Below are 18,007 nucleotides of genomic sequence, written 5' to 3'. Positions count from 1 at the left end.
TTGGCCTAGCCAGGCATTAATCCATGCTCTTTCACAAGTTGCCAAACGAAGCCCTAGTGTGAATTATTATCATTGCCATTTACGTTACAATTCGTAAACCAAACAGCACCAGCTGATTTAGTGGCAAGAGATTTGGAGGGGATATATGGAGAGAAAATCCCTTACTATGCCACCAAACCAGCCCCTAAGCTTCATAATATTGCACTTCGATCTTCGAACAATTAAACATGCTATATAAAGCTACACCTCAGATGACATTAGCAAAGCGGTTCCAAAATTCTATATCCAAACAAGATTATTGATGCATATAAACCAGCATATAGCTCCATCGGTACACTTCCAACGAATACAGAAAAAAAAACATGAACAGATATTTTGTTACCTCCGGCAACAAAACAGATTCACAAAAATACTTATTCAGCAACATGAATGGACTGGAAAAATAGGATATCATTGCCCCTGGCTCCTAATATACCATGCCTTGCAATATACCGGCAATGCTTGGGTACTATGTACAAGAGCTCTAAGGAGAGAGCTTTCCTGACTTGGTGTTTGGTTTCTAGGCACTAATTTTTAGTCCCTATATTTTTATTCCATTTTAGTTCCTAAATTGCCAAATGCGAAAACTAAAATAGAGTTTTAGTTTTCATATTTAGCAATTTAGAGACTAAATTAGAATAAAATGTAGGGACTAAAAATTAGTCCCTAGAAACCAAACATCCCCTTGTTTTTTTCTTCAACTCTGAACAGCGGCTTATTGCATGAATTGCCCTCCTTTATATGGTAGCAGCCTCTGTATTATGAGATGAGGCTGCTCTGGATGCGCTTCAGACTGGGGCAACCCAAACGGAGTCTGCCAAAATCCAAAGCATTGATCTGTGCACAAAAAGATTTGATTAGACCTTGTTCGGTTATTCCCATTACACATGGATTGAATGAGATTGGCAAAAATTAAGAAGTTTGAGTTGCTTGGGATTTAAAATCACCCAATTCCACTCAATCCACATGGATTGAGAACGCGAACCAAACAAGCCCTTATAAGGCTAACATAAAACACAGGACACAGGATTGGACTTCTGCACAAAATATGTTAACTTACCTTTGGACAAGAATGCACATTAAGGAACTCCAACGCACTACAAAGGGATATTGCAGATTCTAATTCCTCCTCTTGCAACATGATGCATGCCTATGAAAAAATGAGATTGCATCAATCAGGTAGATGCAATAATAGAAGATAAAATTTCGCACTACATATACTCAGCAAAACCTGAAACTACATGCCCAGCACTTATGAGCTGTTTGGGTCCCTAGATTTTGGAGGAATTGGAATCTATCTAATAGAGTAGGTTATTTAGCTTGGAATTTAACATTCCACCACTTTCCAAAGTTTAAATATAAGTGTGTGTTTGGAACTGCTCCACTCCACCAACTCCAGCTCTGCTCTATCAACTCCACCATAGAGCAGTTCTACTCCAGAGTCTACCAATATTTTGATGTGTTTGGCTTGTAACCCAGCTCCAGCTCCAAGAAATCAAGATTTTGTTGAAAAATGTCTTTGCTACCCACCCGCTCTAGCTCCACGAAGTGTAAAGTAAATGGTAATAGTAATGATTCACACCCGAGTACCAGTGGTAACAAGTTTGAATAGGTCGATATTAGTTCCTAGTGTGGTATCTGATTACAGTTGGACTTAAACAAACATCATGTAACGTTATCGGTTACCGTACAAATATGTGAACCAAACGGCACCTAATACACCTAATATTAACACTATAAACGTGAGATTAAAACACAACACGCATTGAATCATTCATCTCGTACCAGAAGCTGGAGATTGGACAATCTTGGGCAATCAAGCTTCAGCACCTCCAGTGAGCTACAGTTGCTGAAAGAAAGAACGAAAGAACAGTTGTAAGAGATTCTTTGGTTACAAGGGAGTTCTGGCATCCCATTAGCAAAAAAAGTCATAACATGAAAATATTTCAATGTTTTTTAAAAAAAAAAATCAATAAAGAGGCATGCGCTTAGTACACATTAATATAAAAAAAATCATTTTCATATTTATCTTTGATACCAATATTAAAAAAACACTGGTGGTACCATTGGCACATGATAAACAAAATTGAGTGATTGTCTAGGGGTGGATATCGAGCCAGGGCTCGACCGAGCTCGAGCTGGCTCGTTAAGGGAACAAGCTGGCTCGGTTCGACTCGTTAAAAAACCGAGCCAGAGAACCAGCTCAGCTCGGCTCGTTTGCGAGCTCGAGCTGGCTCGTTTAGCTCGCGAGCCACAACAAAAAATAGTATACATGTATATATACAACAATATAATCAATTGCTAGTTAATTTTATATTAATTTAATACTAGAAAAGGCTAACAATACTCATAATTTTATATATCACATCATTGAAACACTAAACTAACATAGTTCATCACTTATTAATTCATCCAATACAAGTATAGGCTTTGTTTTATATATAAATGCTAGCTCATTCGAGCTAACGAGCTGGCTCGAGCTCGTGTCGAGCTGGCTCGTTAATGAACCGAGCTAAGACGTTAGCTCAGCTCGTGATAAAATTGAAACGAGCCGAGCCGAGCTGACCACGAGTCGAGCGAGCTCACGAGCCACGAGTATTTTGTCCAGCCCTATGATTGTCTATTTTGATCCTTGACATCTCAAAAAATGTGACATTGCATTTTTTTTTGCTAGTTTGTTTGACTTTTAAGTGGACTACATACATAACTTTAAACATGCTACAATTGCTAGGAGGAATGCCTGAAAGTCCAGATATGAAATTCACCTAATCGTCATAAAAACAAAACCAATACTGCATAACAACAATGGAAAATGCACAAATGCACATTGATGTTACCTCAAGTTTAACGTTAAAAGATTGGGACATGTCAAATCCACTTCCTTCAAGTTGGTCGAAAGATTAAGATTAATTTTGGACAAATGTAGAAAGTTCGCTATTGAAGGAATAACAACTTTCTTGATATTAGGGCACCCAGTACAATTGAGAACTTCAAGGAGGCGACCAGATCGCTCACTGATCTCTTCACTCTTGATTGCTGAACTAGGTGCACAAAAGTCAACTGGCATATCGACACAACTGCTATCATCTGACCCACACACCAATTCTTGAAAGTTTGTACATCCATTCAAGTTCACATTAACCAAATTAGTACAACAAGCAAGAAGATCTTCTATCGCATTCTGTCCAATGGACGAGTAGGACAGATCTAGCTCAACAAGCAATGGAAGAGCACCCTCTCTGTAGAGGGCATCTAATGATGAGTCACTGAGGTACTTGCAAGCTGAAAGTTTTAACACCTGCCAAAGAAAAAACAAATGTCATTACAACATAGTACATCAATACACTTCATAAATGAACAAAACTGTTATTATATCATATTATTCAAATTCCAAAATTACTCCCTTTCAATTGATCACATGTAATAAAAAAACTCATAAGAAACAGATGCTGATGAAGTGAACTCCCCAATGGTAGTTCAATCATAATATTAAGATCTTAATATCTTATACTCATTTTCTGTTTTTCCAGATCATATTACATAAAATGAAAAAATATACTAAAACATTTAATAGCATTGCATACATGTACATATGCATAAACATAGGCTGCACTATATATTTGCATAGAATAGCAACTGCTAAAATAAGGTTCCATCTTAATGCACTGTATTCCAAAATCTGCAACATAAGCGTTAAAAACAGGAACAGTCAAGCTTACCTTCAACTGCAGACAACTGTTGAAAACAGGCTTCAAGTTGTCCAAAAAGGTATAAGACAGGTCAAGCAAGGTCAGCTTATGAAGGCAATGCAATGAGGACAATCCATCGATGCCAATGGATAGGCATGATGACAGAATAAGATGTTCAATCATAGGACATGCCTCTGACATACAAGTCAGAGAATCATCCACAAGCTGCCTGAACATGCAAAAATATAATGAACACAGATAGCAATTGATGGCATAAATAAAAAAATAAATAAAAAACTGGAAGTGGCACAACCTGCAGAAAGAGGCATCCAACGAAGTCAAGCGAGGGCAATTGATGGAAGCCTTGGAAAGCACACCACAACCCTTCAGCTCCAATATAGACATATTTGGAGCCTCAATGTGAAGAACACTCAGTTTTGGACAAATTCCCAGATTTAGGGATTCGAGACCCACCTACAAAAGAAGCCATAAAACCATTGTCGGAATGTACATATATGCTGAATTAGTGTAAGAAACTGAAGGGGCATAATTGTGCCTTTGCTTCAGTTTTGTGCCTCAGAATTTGCTTCCCATATATATTAGAATATCCTTTCAATTTTAGAACTGAAAAACTAACTAGCTTTTTTTAAAAGAACCACTCCCCCTTATCTTCATCAATCGAAAAAGTTGCCAAAACTCACAAGGTCCAAGTGACAGAACAGTGTTCTAAAACTAGATCAAGCCCACAAAATCAACAAATTACTCTGTTGTGGCTGCGTTACTGGGGAAATGTTACCAAAGGAGGCACCGGTAGTTAGTTGTTACAGGCAACAGATAAGTCACATGTTGGTTTTATTTATAGATTGCATCTATTAGTAGATTGGATCTATTAGTAGAAGTTGTTAGACTTTTATGCATGGAAATAAGGAGCCTGAGTATAAAGGCTCTGGTAGTTTGTATTAGGGTTTTATCAAAGGAATAAAGTCTCCCTGTTTGGGTGATTAACTTTGGGCGATCTGATCGGCAATCTGGCCGATCACCACCACCCTCCATACGCTCTGCGCTCCGTTCTCCTCTGCGCTCCCCAAGGAGAAGACCGTGTAACAATTTGGTACCGGATTCCATCGAGGCATCGACTGCCATGTCCGGCCTCGAGATCAATCCTCAGACTTTATCTGTCCACGACAAGCTGTACTGTCTCCTCGCTCAGGTGACAACCATCAACCACCGCGTTGATACACATGACAAGCGCTTTGCTCGCCTAGAGAAGCAGCCCATGGACGCTGAATCCTCAATCCCAGTCCTGGTGGATGGCACAGAGACAGACAACTCAGGAAACGGCGGTGGAGGCGGTGGCATTAGAGGTGGTGGTCATGGGGGCGGGGGCCATACCAGCCACTGGGATTTCGGCGGCCCACTCAAACCCAAACCAAGCTTTCCTAAGTACAACGGAGAAACCGATCCTTTGCCTTGGCTCAACAAATGCGACACATATTTTTGCTGCATGCGCACGGCAGAGGATGAGAAAGTCTGGCAAGCAGTCCTACACATGGATGGTGTGGCAGCAGAGTGGTATTACGCATTGGAGCATGATCACAGTGCGTTGACATGGCAGCGATTTCAAGAATTTGTGAACCTCAGGTCCGGACCGCCGCTTCGCTCAAATGGGTTGGCAGAATTGAAGGATTTATACCGAACAAGCACTGTCGAGGAGTACCAGCGACAGTTCTTGACACTGATACGCTGTTGCGAGGATCTCCTTGAAACAGCAGGTCAACTTGTTTACTGCAGGACTCGGCGAGCCCCTCCGCACTGATGTCGAACTGCAGAACCCGACCAACCTACAGCAAGCAATGAGTTTGGCCAGAGCATATGAGTGTCGCTTGGGATTCGCACCGACAAAGCAAGGTACTCGTAGCTCGGCAGCACAGCTTGGTAGTTGGCCCATGCCAAAAATAGTAGCCCCGGGCAAGCCTAGATTAGACTGAACCCAGAAGAATTGGCCGCCAAGCGCGCGAAAGGTGAATGTTTTAACTGCCTGAGAAATATTCAGCAGACCATAAGTATGCGGCCAAGGGCATTTTTTTGCTGGAATTGAAAGATGACATGGAAAAGAACGAAGTGGCTGAGGACATGGGCATATCCCTCCATGCCTTTACGAGCATTGATGATGGCCAAGCAATGAAGCTTCAAGTCACGATCAACAATACAACAGTGGTGGCTTTGGTGGATTTAGGTTCCACACACACGTTCATCCGGAACGATTTGGCACAGCAATTGGGTCTCCACATTCAACCATGGGCGGGGTTTATCAGTCAAGATGGCAAACGGTGATAATATCCACAGCACTGGTCTCTATGCCAATGGACGTCCTACTGGATATATTTGTTGATTTGTTTGAAGTGCCACGCGGACTGCCACCACAGTGTCGCCATGATCACCGAATCCGATTGTTACCAGGAGCTGCACCAGTTGCTGTCCAACCATACAGATATCCGCAGCTGCTCAAAGATGAGATCGAGCGTCAATGTGAGGACATGCTGCAGCAGGGAATCATCCAACCAAGCACCTCCGCCTTTTCATCCCCGGTGCTTTTGGTAAAGAAGCATGTTGGCTCATGGAGATTTTGTGTCGATTACAGAAGCTGAATGACAAAACTATCAAAGATAAATTTCCCATTCCAGTGGTGGATGAACTCCTTGACGAACTTAATGGTGTTCGGTTCTTTACTAAACTGGACCTACGAAGTGGGTATCATCAAGTGTGCATGTGCCTGGAGGATATCCACAAGATGGCGTTCCGAACGCAGAGGCCATTTGAGTTCCTTGCCATGCCCTTGGGCTTGACAAACACCCCATCGACTTTTCAAGCCTTGATGAATGATGTGCTGCACTCCTCCATCCGTAAGTTTTGTCTGGTTTTCTTCAACGATATTTTGATCTTTAGCAAGTCTTGGGCAGAACACTTGAGCCATGTCCGACAAGTGTTCGACATACTCTGGGCCTACAAGCTAGCATTGAAGAAGTCCAAGTGCTCCTTTGGCCATCCAACAGTGGCCTATCTTGTCCATGTCATCTCTATCTTGTCCATGTCATCTCTGTGCAGGGCATGTTCATGGATCCAGAGAAGATCGCTGCAGATGAAGCTTGGCCCCGACCTTTATCACTACGGGTGTTGCGTGGATTCTTAGGCCTTACGACATATTACCTCAAGTTTATTGCGGGTTATGGAAAGGTGGTCAGGGCCATTAACAGCACTGCTGAAACGCGAGGTTCCTGGTGGACTGTGATGCGTCAGGCACCGGGTTTGGGACTGTTTTACACCAGGGAGAGGGAGCCATTGCTTTCTTTAGCAGGGCAGTTGCAACCCATCACAATAAGCTACTAGCATATGAAAGGGAACTCATTGGGTTAGTCAAGGCAGTCCGGAATTGGAGACCTTATTTGTGGGGTCAGGGGTTCACAGTTTGCACTGATCACTACAGTTTAAAATATATTTTGGACCAAAGGTTGACTACCATTCTGCAAAATACATGGGTCAGTATATTGTTTGGATACGATTTCACAGTGGAATATCGGTCTGGGAAACTTAATGGCGTTGCTGACCGCTGTCTAGAAGGGGGGAGTTTGCAGCTATCACCAGTATCTCTATGTCCATATTTCATCTTTTTGAAGCACTCCGAGAAGAAGCAAAGACCTCCTCCCAGGTGTCTCAGATATCTTCTCAGTTGGTGGAAGGAACTGCAAGGGAAGGGTGGCAGCTGATTGATGGACTGCTATTGTTCAAAGAAAAATATGAGTAGAATACATTTCCGGTCCTTAAACTTGCCGTGTTGTGTCATCCCGGTCCATAAACTTTCAAAGTGTGTCTCTTAAAGCCTTATTCGTTGTTTGGGTCTCAGTTAGGTCCAAACGGGTTGCATGCAGCCTAAAACTGGCATATGGACCTCACATGTCATGCAGATCTCGGCAGTTTTTTTTAGAAAACAGTTCGCCTACATTGCTGCCTCCTGAAATTCCCCGGAGCACCACCATTGTTCACGGTGACGTTCATGGCAGAGCTCGCACTCATCCCAGGGAGATTGAACGCCTGGCGCAGGCCTCCCCACCCCCAGCCTCCTGTTCTCATCAGCTGCCAACGCCGCCATCATCCCAAAGTGTCTTTTTTGCACTTTCAGCGTCGGAGGTGTCTATTTGTGTCTCATCGCCTCCCGCGTCTCTTTGCGCTGCCGGCGGCCGTACCCACCTCCTTTGTTGGCGCAGCCGCCTCTGACCAGCTCGTCCAAAACCCCGACCAGAGTGCACGACTCCTCTGTAGCTCCCTCATCTCATAGCCGAAGGTGGCGGCGAGCATGTCCTTGGCCTCCTTGATGACAAGTGTGGGTAGCACACGCTGGCGGTAATTCTTGGTGACGATCCCGGTGAGCTCCTCTTGCTTGATGGGGCAGTCAAAGTTCTGGTGCGTCCTGAAGAGCACGTAGTGCATCACGTCCGCCACCAGCTTGTCCTTCTCCTGGAGAACCGGTGGGTCAGGCAAAGCGTCGAACACCAAGCAAGCGGGCGTTCCACAGCGTGTTGGATCGACGTGGGCTCTGTCTCAGGCTACGGCGACAAGCACCGGATGTGGCTTGCTGCGCTGTCCTGCGTTTGCCTGGTGGTGTGGGGTGGTTGTCGCCGGCAAGCTCCTCTCGGACGTGTGCCCCTCCCCGTGTCGGCTCGAGAAAGAAGACACCTCTTACCGGGTCTGTTTGGGTCCGTTTGGACCTAACTGAGACCCAAACAGCGAATAAGGCTTTAAGAGACACATTTTGAAAGTTTATGGGGCGGGATGACACAACCGATAAGTTTAAGGACCAAAAATGTATTTTACTCGAAAAATATTTATCCCAGATGACTCAAGTATGTGGCCTGCTTTGCTAGCTGAAGTCCATAACTCGGGCCATGAGGGAGTCCAAAAATCGTTACATCGGTGGCGCTCCACTTTCTATAGCCCACAGACTGCTAGGAAAATCAGAGAATTTTCTGACAGGTTGTTCAGTATGTCGAAAGAAACAAATCAGAACACCTGCATCCTGCGGGACTCTTGCAGCCTCTACCCGTGCCATCAGAAATCTATACTAATATTGCAATGGATTTTGTCAAAGGATTTCCAAAGATTGGTGGTAAGTCGGTAATATTGACGGTCGTCGAAAGATTTTAAAAGTTTGTGCACTTCTTGCCATTAGGCCACCCCTATACAGCCGCATCGACGGCCCGAGTATTCTTTGACACTGTAGTCCGGTTGCATGGCCTTCCTTGTTCCATACTCCATAGTAAGCGACAGGGATCCTGTCCTCACAAGTACATTTTCGACGGAATTATTCCAAATGTCTGGAGTTAAGCTGCAAAACCAGCCCACCTTCAGCCTCAGTGACATATAACACTACTCATTTCTAAACTTTCATGTCATTGCCATTGACAGGTGGGCCCATGGCATCAGCCAGTTGTAATGAGAAAGTCGTAGTATCATGCAGCATATTGACAAAATAGTTGTAGTTTTCGGAAAATAAACATCAAAATATGTAGTTTTTTGCAACATGTCAATTAGTGCAGGTTTTTGAAATTACATCTATATAAAACAAGTACAATAAGAGTAAACTATAAGTTCTCTTTCAAGGCTTGCCTAAAATAGGTTACATACCAATCATATTTCTATTGAGGTAGTAGAGACAATACCTACCTGATATCAGCAAATAAGTTCACCGGCACTCTAACAGTTAACACACACACACTGCACCTCAGAACCAGAAGTTATAAATATACTTACTGGACAGAATGCTGCACTTTGAAGGTGATCACAGCCATCAAGATTGACATGTTGCAGATTTGGGCATGAGAGTCTTAACAATGTCATCGAGCGGCAACCAGCAAGAGAGAGGCAGGACAAAGAACTGCTGTTCAGTTCTACAATGCTCAAATTCTGTAAAAAGACAAAAATAACATCATAATTTCAGTATAACAAAATATAGTCACTAACATCTTGAAAAATACAATAAAAGTAGGAACGAACAGAATGCAAGAACTATGGAAAATGACAAGTTGGAATAACACATGCATTTAAATATACATTAGTTGTGGCACAAAGGGGTATGACCATAAAACTGCCATACCTCGCAATTGTCAAGGATCAATGATCTTAGCATAGGGCAACCACCTCCATCACTAAATACTTCACAAACCGCATTTGTTAATGACTCGCACTCAGTAAGATCCACATCAATCAAGTTGTGGCATTGCAATGACAAACTGGATAAGCTCTCTTGTTTTTGAAGAACCAATTTCTGAAGAAGACACCAACTTAGCACTCCATGTTCAGGAGTATCAAAATAACTCAACAAATCCATAACAAAATTTTATACAAAATTAGATATCACCTGAAGTGTAGTCGATGTTATGCTAACTCGATGGAGTGCCGAACATCTGGAAACTTTGATGTAAGAAAGCACAGGGCTTCGCAAATTCAAATCAGCAAATCTAAATTTGAAAGACAGAAAACATAAGAAAAAATAACGAAGAAACAAGTATAATGCAAACCAGTCTCTACTCACTTGCGTAAGTGCACGAGACTTATATTCTTAAGATGTGGTAAGTCCAAAGACACTGATGTCAACAGGCTGCAATTATCAAGCTGTAGTGCCTGCCACAGGTGGCAAAGAAGCCCAATTAGTTCTGTAGCAGGAAGTTTAGAAAATTGTACCAAAGAAACTGAACCACTACCTCAAGCAGACGGCTATAAGCTATTGCAGCCATCGAAGCAGATGTGATTCCTTCACAACTTAGAAGTCTCAAGTCTATTAACATTGGAAGCCTCACGGACTACATATCAGAACCCAAAACCAAAACTACATATCAGGTATTTTCTGCTGATATTTATATGCAGAAGGGCAGGGCTCATGCAGTGGTGAGAGCTGTCTCACTGAGTCACCAGGTCACGGGTCCAAAGCAGCCTTTCCACATTTGAGGGGGAAAGGCTTGCCTCGGTTCATCCCTTCCCCAGATCCCACTCATGTGGGAGCCTCCGGCATTGGGCCTGCCCTTTTTTTAAGTTATATGCAGAATTTGTCAAAGACAAATGGTAAACAAAGCCTAGAGTAAGGCAAACCTCAAATGAAATGTTGGGGCAGTTTGATGCATCAAGAACAGAAAGACTCGGACATGAGCTAGCTATGTCACGCAATGTCTCATCAGTAACACAAGAACAAGATGACATGTCTAGTTTTGCCAACAATGGGCAAGCTGTAGCAGCTTGGCGAATCGCATTGTCAGAAAGCTTATGGCAGGATTGGAAGTCCAACTCAAGCAACTGAGGACAGTTCAGTGATACATGAGCCATGCCTGTTCGCCTCAAAGACAGTATTTGAAGTTGGGAACATCTGAATCGTAATGTAACATGTTAGCTAGATGACACATGAAAATGAAACTTTATACACTACCAAAAAAACATAAATCACCTGACAGATATTCTAAGTGCACGGCACTTCAAAATATGAAGCTCACGCAGTCCATCATGATTAACAGTTACTTCTTGAATGCCACTCCCAAGAGAAGCATCGTTTACTGTTAAAGCAGTCAATAATGGGCACTCAGCCAAAGCTTGAAAAAATGATTCTCCCAGTTGTCCCTTGCCCATTGTTAATGTCTTCAGATGCCTACAAGATAATCCATCAAATAAATACAATAGTAAGGCAGAAGGATGTGCCAAGATGGGAGAAAATTGGAGGGGGGACCTTAAAAACATTATTGCTTCCAGAACTAGTGTTTCTGCATTTATGACACCATGCAAATTGAGTTCTGTGACACTCTGGTAATGACGGCAAATATTAACAACTGCAAAAACAACATATTAAAACATGAATAGCATCAGGTAAATCATGTGAGATCTCAAAGGGTGCCAAACAATGATAAACAAGCCATATCCTTCCAAAACAACAGATATTGAGTTTAGAAGAAGAATTCAATACGGTAATTCATATTTATTGATTACAGACTACAAATCATAGTCATAATTTCAAACCAACAGGCTTTAACGTAACTGTATTTCCCACCTATGAATTTCTAAAAAATAACAGACAAGTTTGCATTATGAAGTTGATGATGTCATTTGCAAAAGTGAGTTGCTAGGAAAAAGTAACAAGCCCACTATTCTGACTTCCAACTATTGGCAGTAGTGATGTGGGAGAAAAGAATAAGAAGAAAGTGACTTACAGTTCTCCAGTGATACGCTAGTGTTCTCAAATTTCAAACACTTCCAAAAATCATCATGCACACTAGCAGATCGCCACTGTTTACAGGTCACACCTGCTCTGCATAAATCCTTCTGGTCCAAGAAAGAGAAAATCTGCCATTGAAAACCTAAGAAATTAGTACAGTTCAAATCAGGCAGAAGCAACATTTCTGTAGATAACCAACTATAAAATGGAACTCAGGGCACACCATGTGCAGGAAATCATCGGAGAGATCCATTCTTATTCCAACATCCACAGAATTTCTTCCACCGGAGTTTTCTGCATCATCGACTTGCTCATTATTGGCATCCCTTGGGCTCTCACTACCATCATTTGCGAAAAGTGACAACCCAAATTCCAATTCATGTTCTGGGAAACGAGACAGCTTTAAATGAACACATTCATCAGAAATGGGCAAAAATGACGATTCAGAGCCAAAGGGAGTAGCACTGGCACCAGAATGCAGTGGGTTTTCTCTGCAAAATAAAAGAACCATTTAAACACAACCCAAAATGATGCATAGACGGGCCTTCAATATGGTAATCTCTAATCACAACGAAGTTTGTGTTAACGAGAGGAGAAAATTCGCCAAATCCCATTAGTGTTTCCAAACAGAAACAATACAGATAACTGTCTTCTACTCCCTACTGGATGGCTTGTATCATCAAAAATAAATTGCATACAATGTATGCATGACAACAAACATTATTCAATATTCATAAAAAAGGGCAGCCCGGTGCATCTGCTCCTGCTTGTGCGGGGTCCGGGGAAGGGTCGGACCCATTTGGGTCTACGCAGCCTTTCCCCGCATTCGCAAGATGCTGTTTCCATGACTCGAATTAGTTCAATAAAATGCACCAGCTTCTACAACATCAAATTGGTTCACTAAAATCACCAAGTCTTGATAGTGCATTTGTTTGATAGTATTATAGAGGTTTGACTTAGGACAGAAGTAAAAGGATCTACATTTCTTTAATGGGAGGAGTAGCTCACAACAGCACAACAGTTGGAAACAACCCAAAACAAGCAAAATGATCAATATCCAAAGGTATCGTACTATTAAAAAACTTAAGAAATTGTGGTCCTTGCTTGTCTGCTATAGTAAAAGATTAACCCTAAACTACACATGCATAAAAACATGCAAATGGTGTAAGAGACTATTTAGAATACAACATAAAAATGCTCATTGTGTAACATAGGATGATGCCAAAAGGTTAGCACCAAGGTAATAAACAATATTTAAAAGGCAAAGTGATATACTTGGATGAAGGACAGACTGAGGTCAAAACGCCAACCAAAATCTTATTCAGCATGGCCTGATTCATCTAGATCTCAGGGAAACCAAGAACCTCTGACATTTTTATGACTGTCTATGGTAGATGACAAGATCTTCATTATATATATCCTCTTTGTCGTGGTATCGGAGACCGGGGACACAGTAGAATTTATATTCGGCAGGGGAGGCTAGCACGGACTCACTCCGAATGGTGAATCATGTGACTCGGGAGGGTTTATATTGGTTCAAGCAGGTGCCCTATGTAGTGTTGATCTTAGTATTACTCTTGGATGTGTGTTACAAAGGGTGCAAGTGAGAGTGAGAGAGCGAGGGAGAAGAGAACTGCTACTAAATGCTCCAAGCTCTCTTGCCTGCTCTGCCTACTGTTCCGCTGCCCCCTTTTATAGTTCAAGGGGGAGGTCTTTTTACAAAGAGACAGGTCGTTTGAAGCAAAGTGGGATGTGTTATCTACGGGAGTTCTTGGGCGTCGTCTTCTGACACGTGCATAAGCGCACGACCAATACGGCGGGTCGCCCCGCCATGTCCCGTTCGTGGGTTACTGTAGAGACTCCAGTGTTGAGGCTCTCTGTAGTGGAACTTTGGTTGGTCCCATGTCGCAGGGTTGGGGCGTTAAGGGCCGTGCATGATGACGCCTCGTCCCATTGATGGAGAGTCTCCGACACTTCCCCGACGTGCCATGGCGTCAGTCAAGACGATATTTGGTGGTGACGTGTCTTATCGTGGCTGGCGTGGGTCAACTGTGTCTGTCTTGTTTTCACGTTAAACGGGTACAGGCGTGCGCCTGCTAGGCGCGTGACGGGGGGTCGTGGAACCGAGGCCCACAGATGAATTGTCCCCCGTTGTGGGTATTCAAGTCTCCGCCTCGCCCAGTTGCTCGGCGGGACTTGGTCGGATCGTCCGCCTCGTAGAGTTGCTCGACGAGACTTGGTCGGGTCGTCCGCCTCGCAGAGATGCTCGGCGGGAGCTGATCGGGTCATTCACCTTGCAGAGTTGCTTGGCGGGAGCTGGTCGGATCGTCCACCTCGCATAGTTGCTCGGCGAGACTTGGTAGACTTTTACTCCTGTGGCTATTCGCCCAGTTGGACCGCCACCAGTAATGGGCTCACGTTGGGTACCCCGTACCTAGGGACCTGTCACTCTCCATTCCAAATTGCAAGTTCTTTTGGCTTTTCTAGATAGATAGCTTTTATTATGAATCTAGGTGCTAGCAAGAGCTATGTATCTGGAAAAGGACAGGCCCAATATTGGTGGCTCCCACAAGAATAGGGTCTGGGAAGGAATAACCAAGGGGAGCCTTACCCCTGGCTCAGTCAAAGGGCTCTCACCACTGCGTCAGGCCAGTCATTCCTCAAACAATTTACAATTTGGATTGGACAGAGTAACTTAGTCTTCACGAATATAGTTGGAAGGGACAATTTTGTGAAAATTCATAGGCTAACATGTGACTTAAATGTTGCATCTAAATAATCAATAGGAATAGATGGAGATAAAATAAATCGCTCTCAATGGAGGTTTCATGCGCTTTCCAATACCTTAGAAACGGGTTGACATAGTTTCAGAAAGGTGAAAGTAGTTTCACCTATTTCATTATGAAATGTAGTGCCATGTCATCAAAAATCCTATGTGGCATATCAATTAATTCTATGTGACATACTAATTACTCTCATGAAACTGTTATTGAGAATGGCCTTAGAGCAAACACTTTCTCCATTGATCCATTTGTGGGTCCTTTATCATTTCAAACCAGGGAGGCAGTGATTACAAAAACAACACTTCAGGCAACTGCATTACATCTTTGCTACCGTTGTTAGAATGGGCTCAGCATTTCAACATACACGAACATCAAAAAATGCACTGCATAAATTTTCATGCTTGAGTTCAAGACATCTTAGGTATCCTCCACATACATGCAAAAGAACAAGACCTTAGGTTGCAACTCCACATCAATTACATAATGCATGAAGTGCAGCTTCGTTTCAATTTCACTAGGCAGGTTTTCCTGAAACTACTATCAATAGGATCTAGAGAAACAAAACATTTAAACGAACAACAAAAAGTCCACATCATGCAAAATACTAAAGATGAGGAGCAACATTGGCATAACTTACTCGCCAAAGTGTCGTACTCTGAGCCGTTTATTCTGCAGGTCTCTGTCTTCATCCTCTTCGTTCAGCTTGCCCCACCCAACCTCCATACTGCCACCCGCTTGGGGATCGTCTAGGATACCACCAAACATGTCATGGAACCCAAGAGAAGAGATGGATTGTCCGCCCAAGGCCCTTTCCACACCCTGCGAGCTCCCAGCGGCGTCGGGGTTCCACTCCGGCAGAACCGGAGTCCAGTTAAGTGAGCGGGGAGCGGCCTCCTGCCGCGGCGGGAGGTGCCAGACTCGCCGCCCCAGCGACAGCGCGAGTTCCGGCTCCTCTCGCACCTCCTCATTCCCCTCTTCGTCGTCACCGGCGCCACCGCCAGCGCTCTGTACGCCCTTCATCCGGCCCCCATCCGCCATGCCCTCACGCCAAAAGACCAAAACCAAACCCTAGAACCATGCCCGGCGCCACTTACGGCCGCCCAGACCTGAACGAGCCTCCACCCACGCGTAACCCAACGGAGCTCACCGATTTGACACCACGGCACGGTGAATTCCACCGGATTCGGTCGAATCGGCACGGCCCAGCCGCGCACGGCCACCGGTAGTGCTGGCGCGCACGACACAGGAGCGAGTCCTCGGCGAGGTGGGCGGGGCCTGCGTCCGTACACGTATTCTCGAGTGGGGCCGAACCGGCTGGGCGGATCTGCGCGGCGTGGAGACGGCGGTGGTGGCCGCAGGCTCGCGAGCGCTCAGGGAGAGAGGGTGCGGGGGATTGAGAGGGACGGCTCGAGACAGAGGTGATGGGGCGCGGCCATATTTGTGCTATAGACTGACAAGACATTTGCAATTTTGTCATTATCATTTATGAGCTTCGCTACTATATTATCGGATCTATAAATCATTGTCACAAATGATTCTATCAATCATAAACATGAGATGGTATAATAACATAAAGCTAAAATGGAGTGTAAATAACAAATTTCTCTAGCCATAGAGCACTGGGTCACGACAACGACTGTGTTGGAGACTTGTTCTCAAATGTTATGAGTTAAGAACAAGGCAACACAAAAAGGTTAAACGTTAAAGTCTTTCGTTCTTTGAAGCATTATTTTCCTTGAGATATAACGATTTTCAGACGAAGATTATGAAGGACATACCTTCATCAGCATAATACATAATAACGAAGAGGGAACCATATGAAATATATAAAAGAATAACATAAACAATCATATATTATTATCAACTCGTTTCTATTTTATTATTGTAGAAAGATAGAAATAATGTCAAATTATAAATGTACCTTAGCTCGAAAGAAGGTAAGGGTACAAGTGTGATGCAAAAGCAAATGCCAGATCAACGTGAACAGTACGGGAGCACTGTTCACCTATTTATAGGCACGGGACGCAGCCCATGTAAAATTACACTCATGCCCTTTACATTTACTAATAACTCTATAGTAATCCATCGGGGTCTAAATAGCCTTTTCCCCTTTAAGTCGGTTTCCTTTTCTGCTATCACGCCGAAGCTCCCCTGCACATAGCTTCGGCTCTGCACCATCCTTCGTATTCTTTGTGCTTCTTCACACTGTGGTTTTGACCCAAGTCCGAAGGTACCTGTTCATGTATTATACTCCAGAAACATTATTAAATCATGTTTTTGAGGACCTTCGGAAGCCGAAGGCCCCCAACAGTAGCCCCTCGCAATATTAATTTGTTAGAATGGTAAATTCAGATTGCGATATGGACGAAGGCCCTAAGCCCAAGGTCCGAAAAAACATCTTCCTTTTGCTAGAATAGCAACAGTCAATGACAAGCGGGGCCCTCCAACTTGCAACGCACTAGGCGTATAAATAAGAGCATACCACGAGCTCATTTGGCATGCTTTTTGCCATCTGCTCTGCTTGCTCAATTTTTAGCTCTTGCCTACAAACGCTTGCCTGGCTTTTTAGATTTTCTAAGCTTCTGCCTTAAGAGCACATTTTCAGCATTTTCGAAGAGATGTCTCAAGATAAGAAAGTTGTCGCTGAAACGAAGCTGAGTCTTTCTGAGGAGAAGAATCTTGGCTTTATTGAATCAATAACAAAGACAAATACAGAGAAGATTACTAGAGAAATTTTAGAATGCTTATCTGAAGACACCGGTGATAGTGACAGTTATGATGTGGAAAGTGGTGGCGAAGACTCCGAAGATCGACCCTGGCGACCAAGTCATACAGTTTTCGGAAAATCAAGTATTAAACAGAGTCATCTTGATAATATGAGGGGAAGATATTTCCGAGATATGTCTGTTGTGAGGGCAGATGATGGAGACAGGACTGTTCCTACTCCCGAAGAGAATGAAGTTGTGATCTTCCGAAGCTTTTTTAAAGCTGGGCTTCGGTTCCCCTTAAGCAAATTTGTGGTTGAAGTTTTAAAGATATATCAGGTCTACCTTCATCAAATTACTCCCGAGGCAATCATAAGAATGGGAATCTTCGTCTGGGCCGTGAGGAGCCAGGGCTTGGAGCCAAATGCAAAAAGTTTCTGCAGTATGCACGAACTGCTATATGAGACGAAGCCCTGGGGTAAAGAGCAGTACCATAACAATTTTGGCTGCTATAGCTTCGTTGCCCGCTCTGGCTCAAGCTCC

At 43.5% G+C, this 18,007-nt stretch overlaps 1 protein-coding gene across 2 annotated transcripts; it reads right to left on the bottom strand.

The window, feature by feature from the left end:
• Positions 1-257: 257 nt before the first annotated feature.
• Positions 258-16,211, bottom strand: LOC103643599 (F-box/LRR-repeat protein 15). Of its 2 annotated transcripts, XM_020546796.2 has the most exons (18): positions 15,397-16,205; positions 12,448-12,467; positions 12,200-12,360; positions 11,972-12,104; positions 11,494-11,593; positions 11,218-11,415; positions 10,869-11,139; positions 10,484-10,582; positions 10,315-10,403; positions 10,141-10,240; positions 9,877-10,047; positions 9,534-9,686; positions 4,042-4,202; positions 3,759-3,957; positions 2,877-3,337; positions 1,825-1,888; positions 1,100-1,189; positions 258-876 (listed from the first exon to the last, which is right to left on the bottom strand). In XM_020546796.2, exons 1-18 carry the CDS (start codon positions 15,795-15,797, stop codon positions 799-801), a joined length of 2,949 nt encoding a protein of 982 aa, XP_020402385.1. In that variant the 5' UTR covers positions 15,798-16,205; the 3' UTR covers positions 258-798. The 2 variants fall into 2 exon arrangements, with proteins under 2 accessions (XP_020402385.1, XP_020402383.1); XM_020546794.1 differs by having other exon boundaries at positions 12,200-12,467; positions 15,397-16,211.
• Between the last annotated feature and the right edge of the window lie 1,796 nt (positions 16,212-18,007).

This window comes from Zea mays, chromosome 1 (assembly GCF_902167145.1).
Source record: "Zea mays cultivar B73 chromosome 1, Zm-B73-REFERENCE-NAM-5.0, whole genome shotgun sequence".
Lineage (NCBI taxonomy): Eukaryota > Viridiplantae > Streptophyta > Magnoliopsida > Poales > Poaceae > Zea > Zea mays.
Note: the sequence above shows the minus strand (reverse complement) of the source record. Positions and strands in the feature narration are given on the sequence as shown.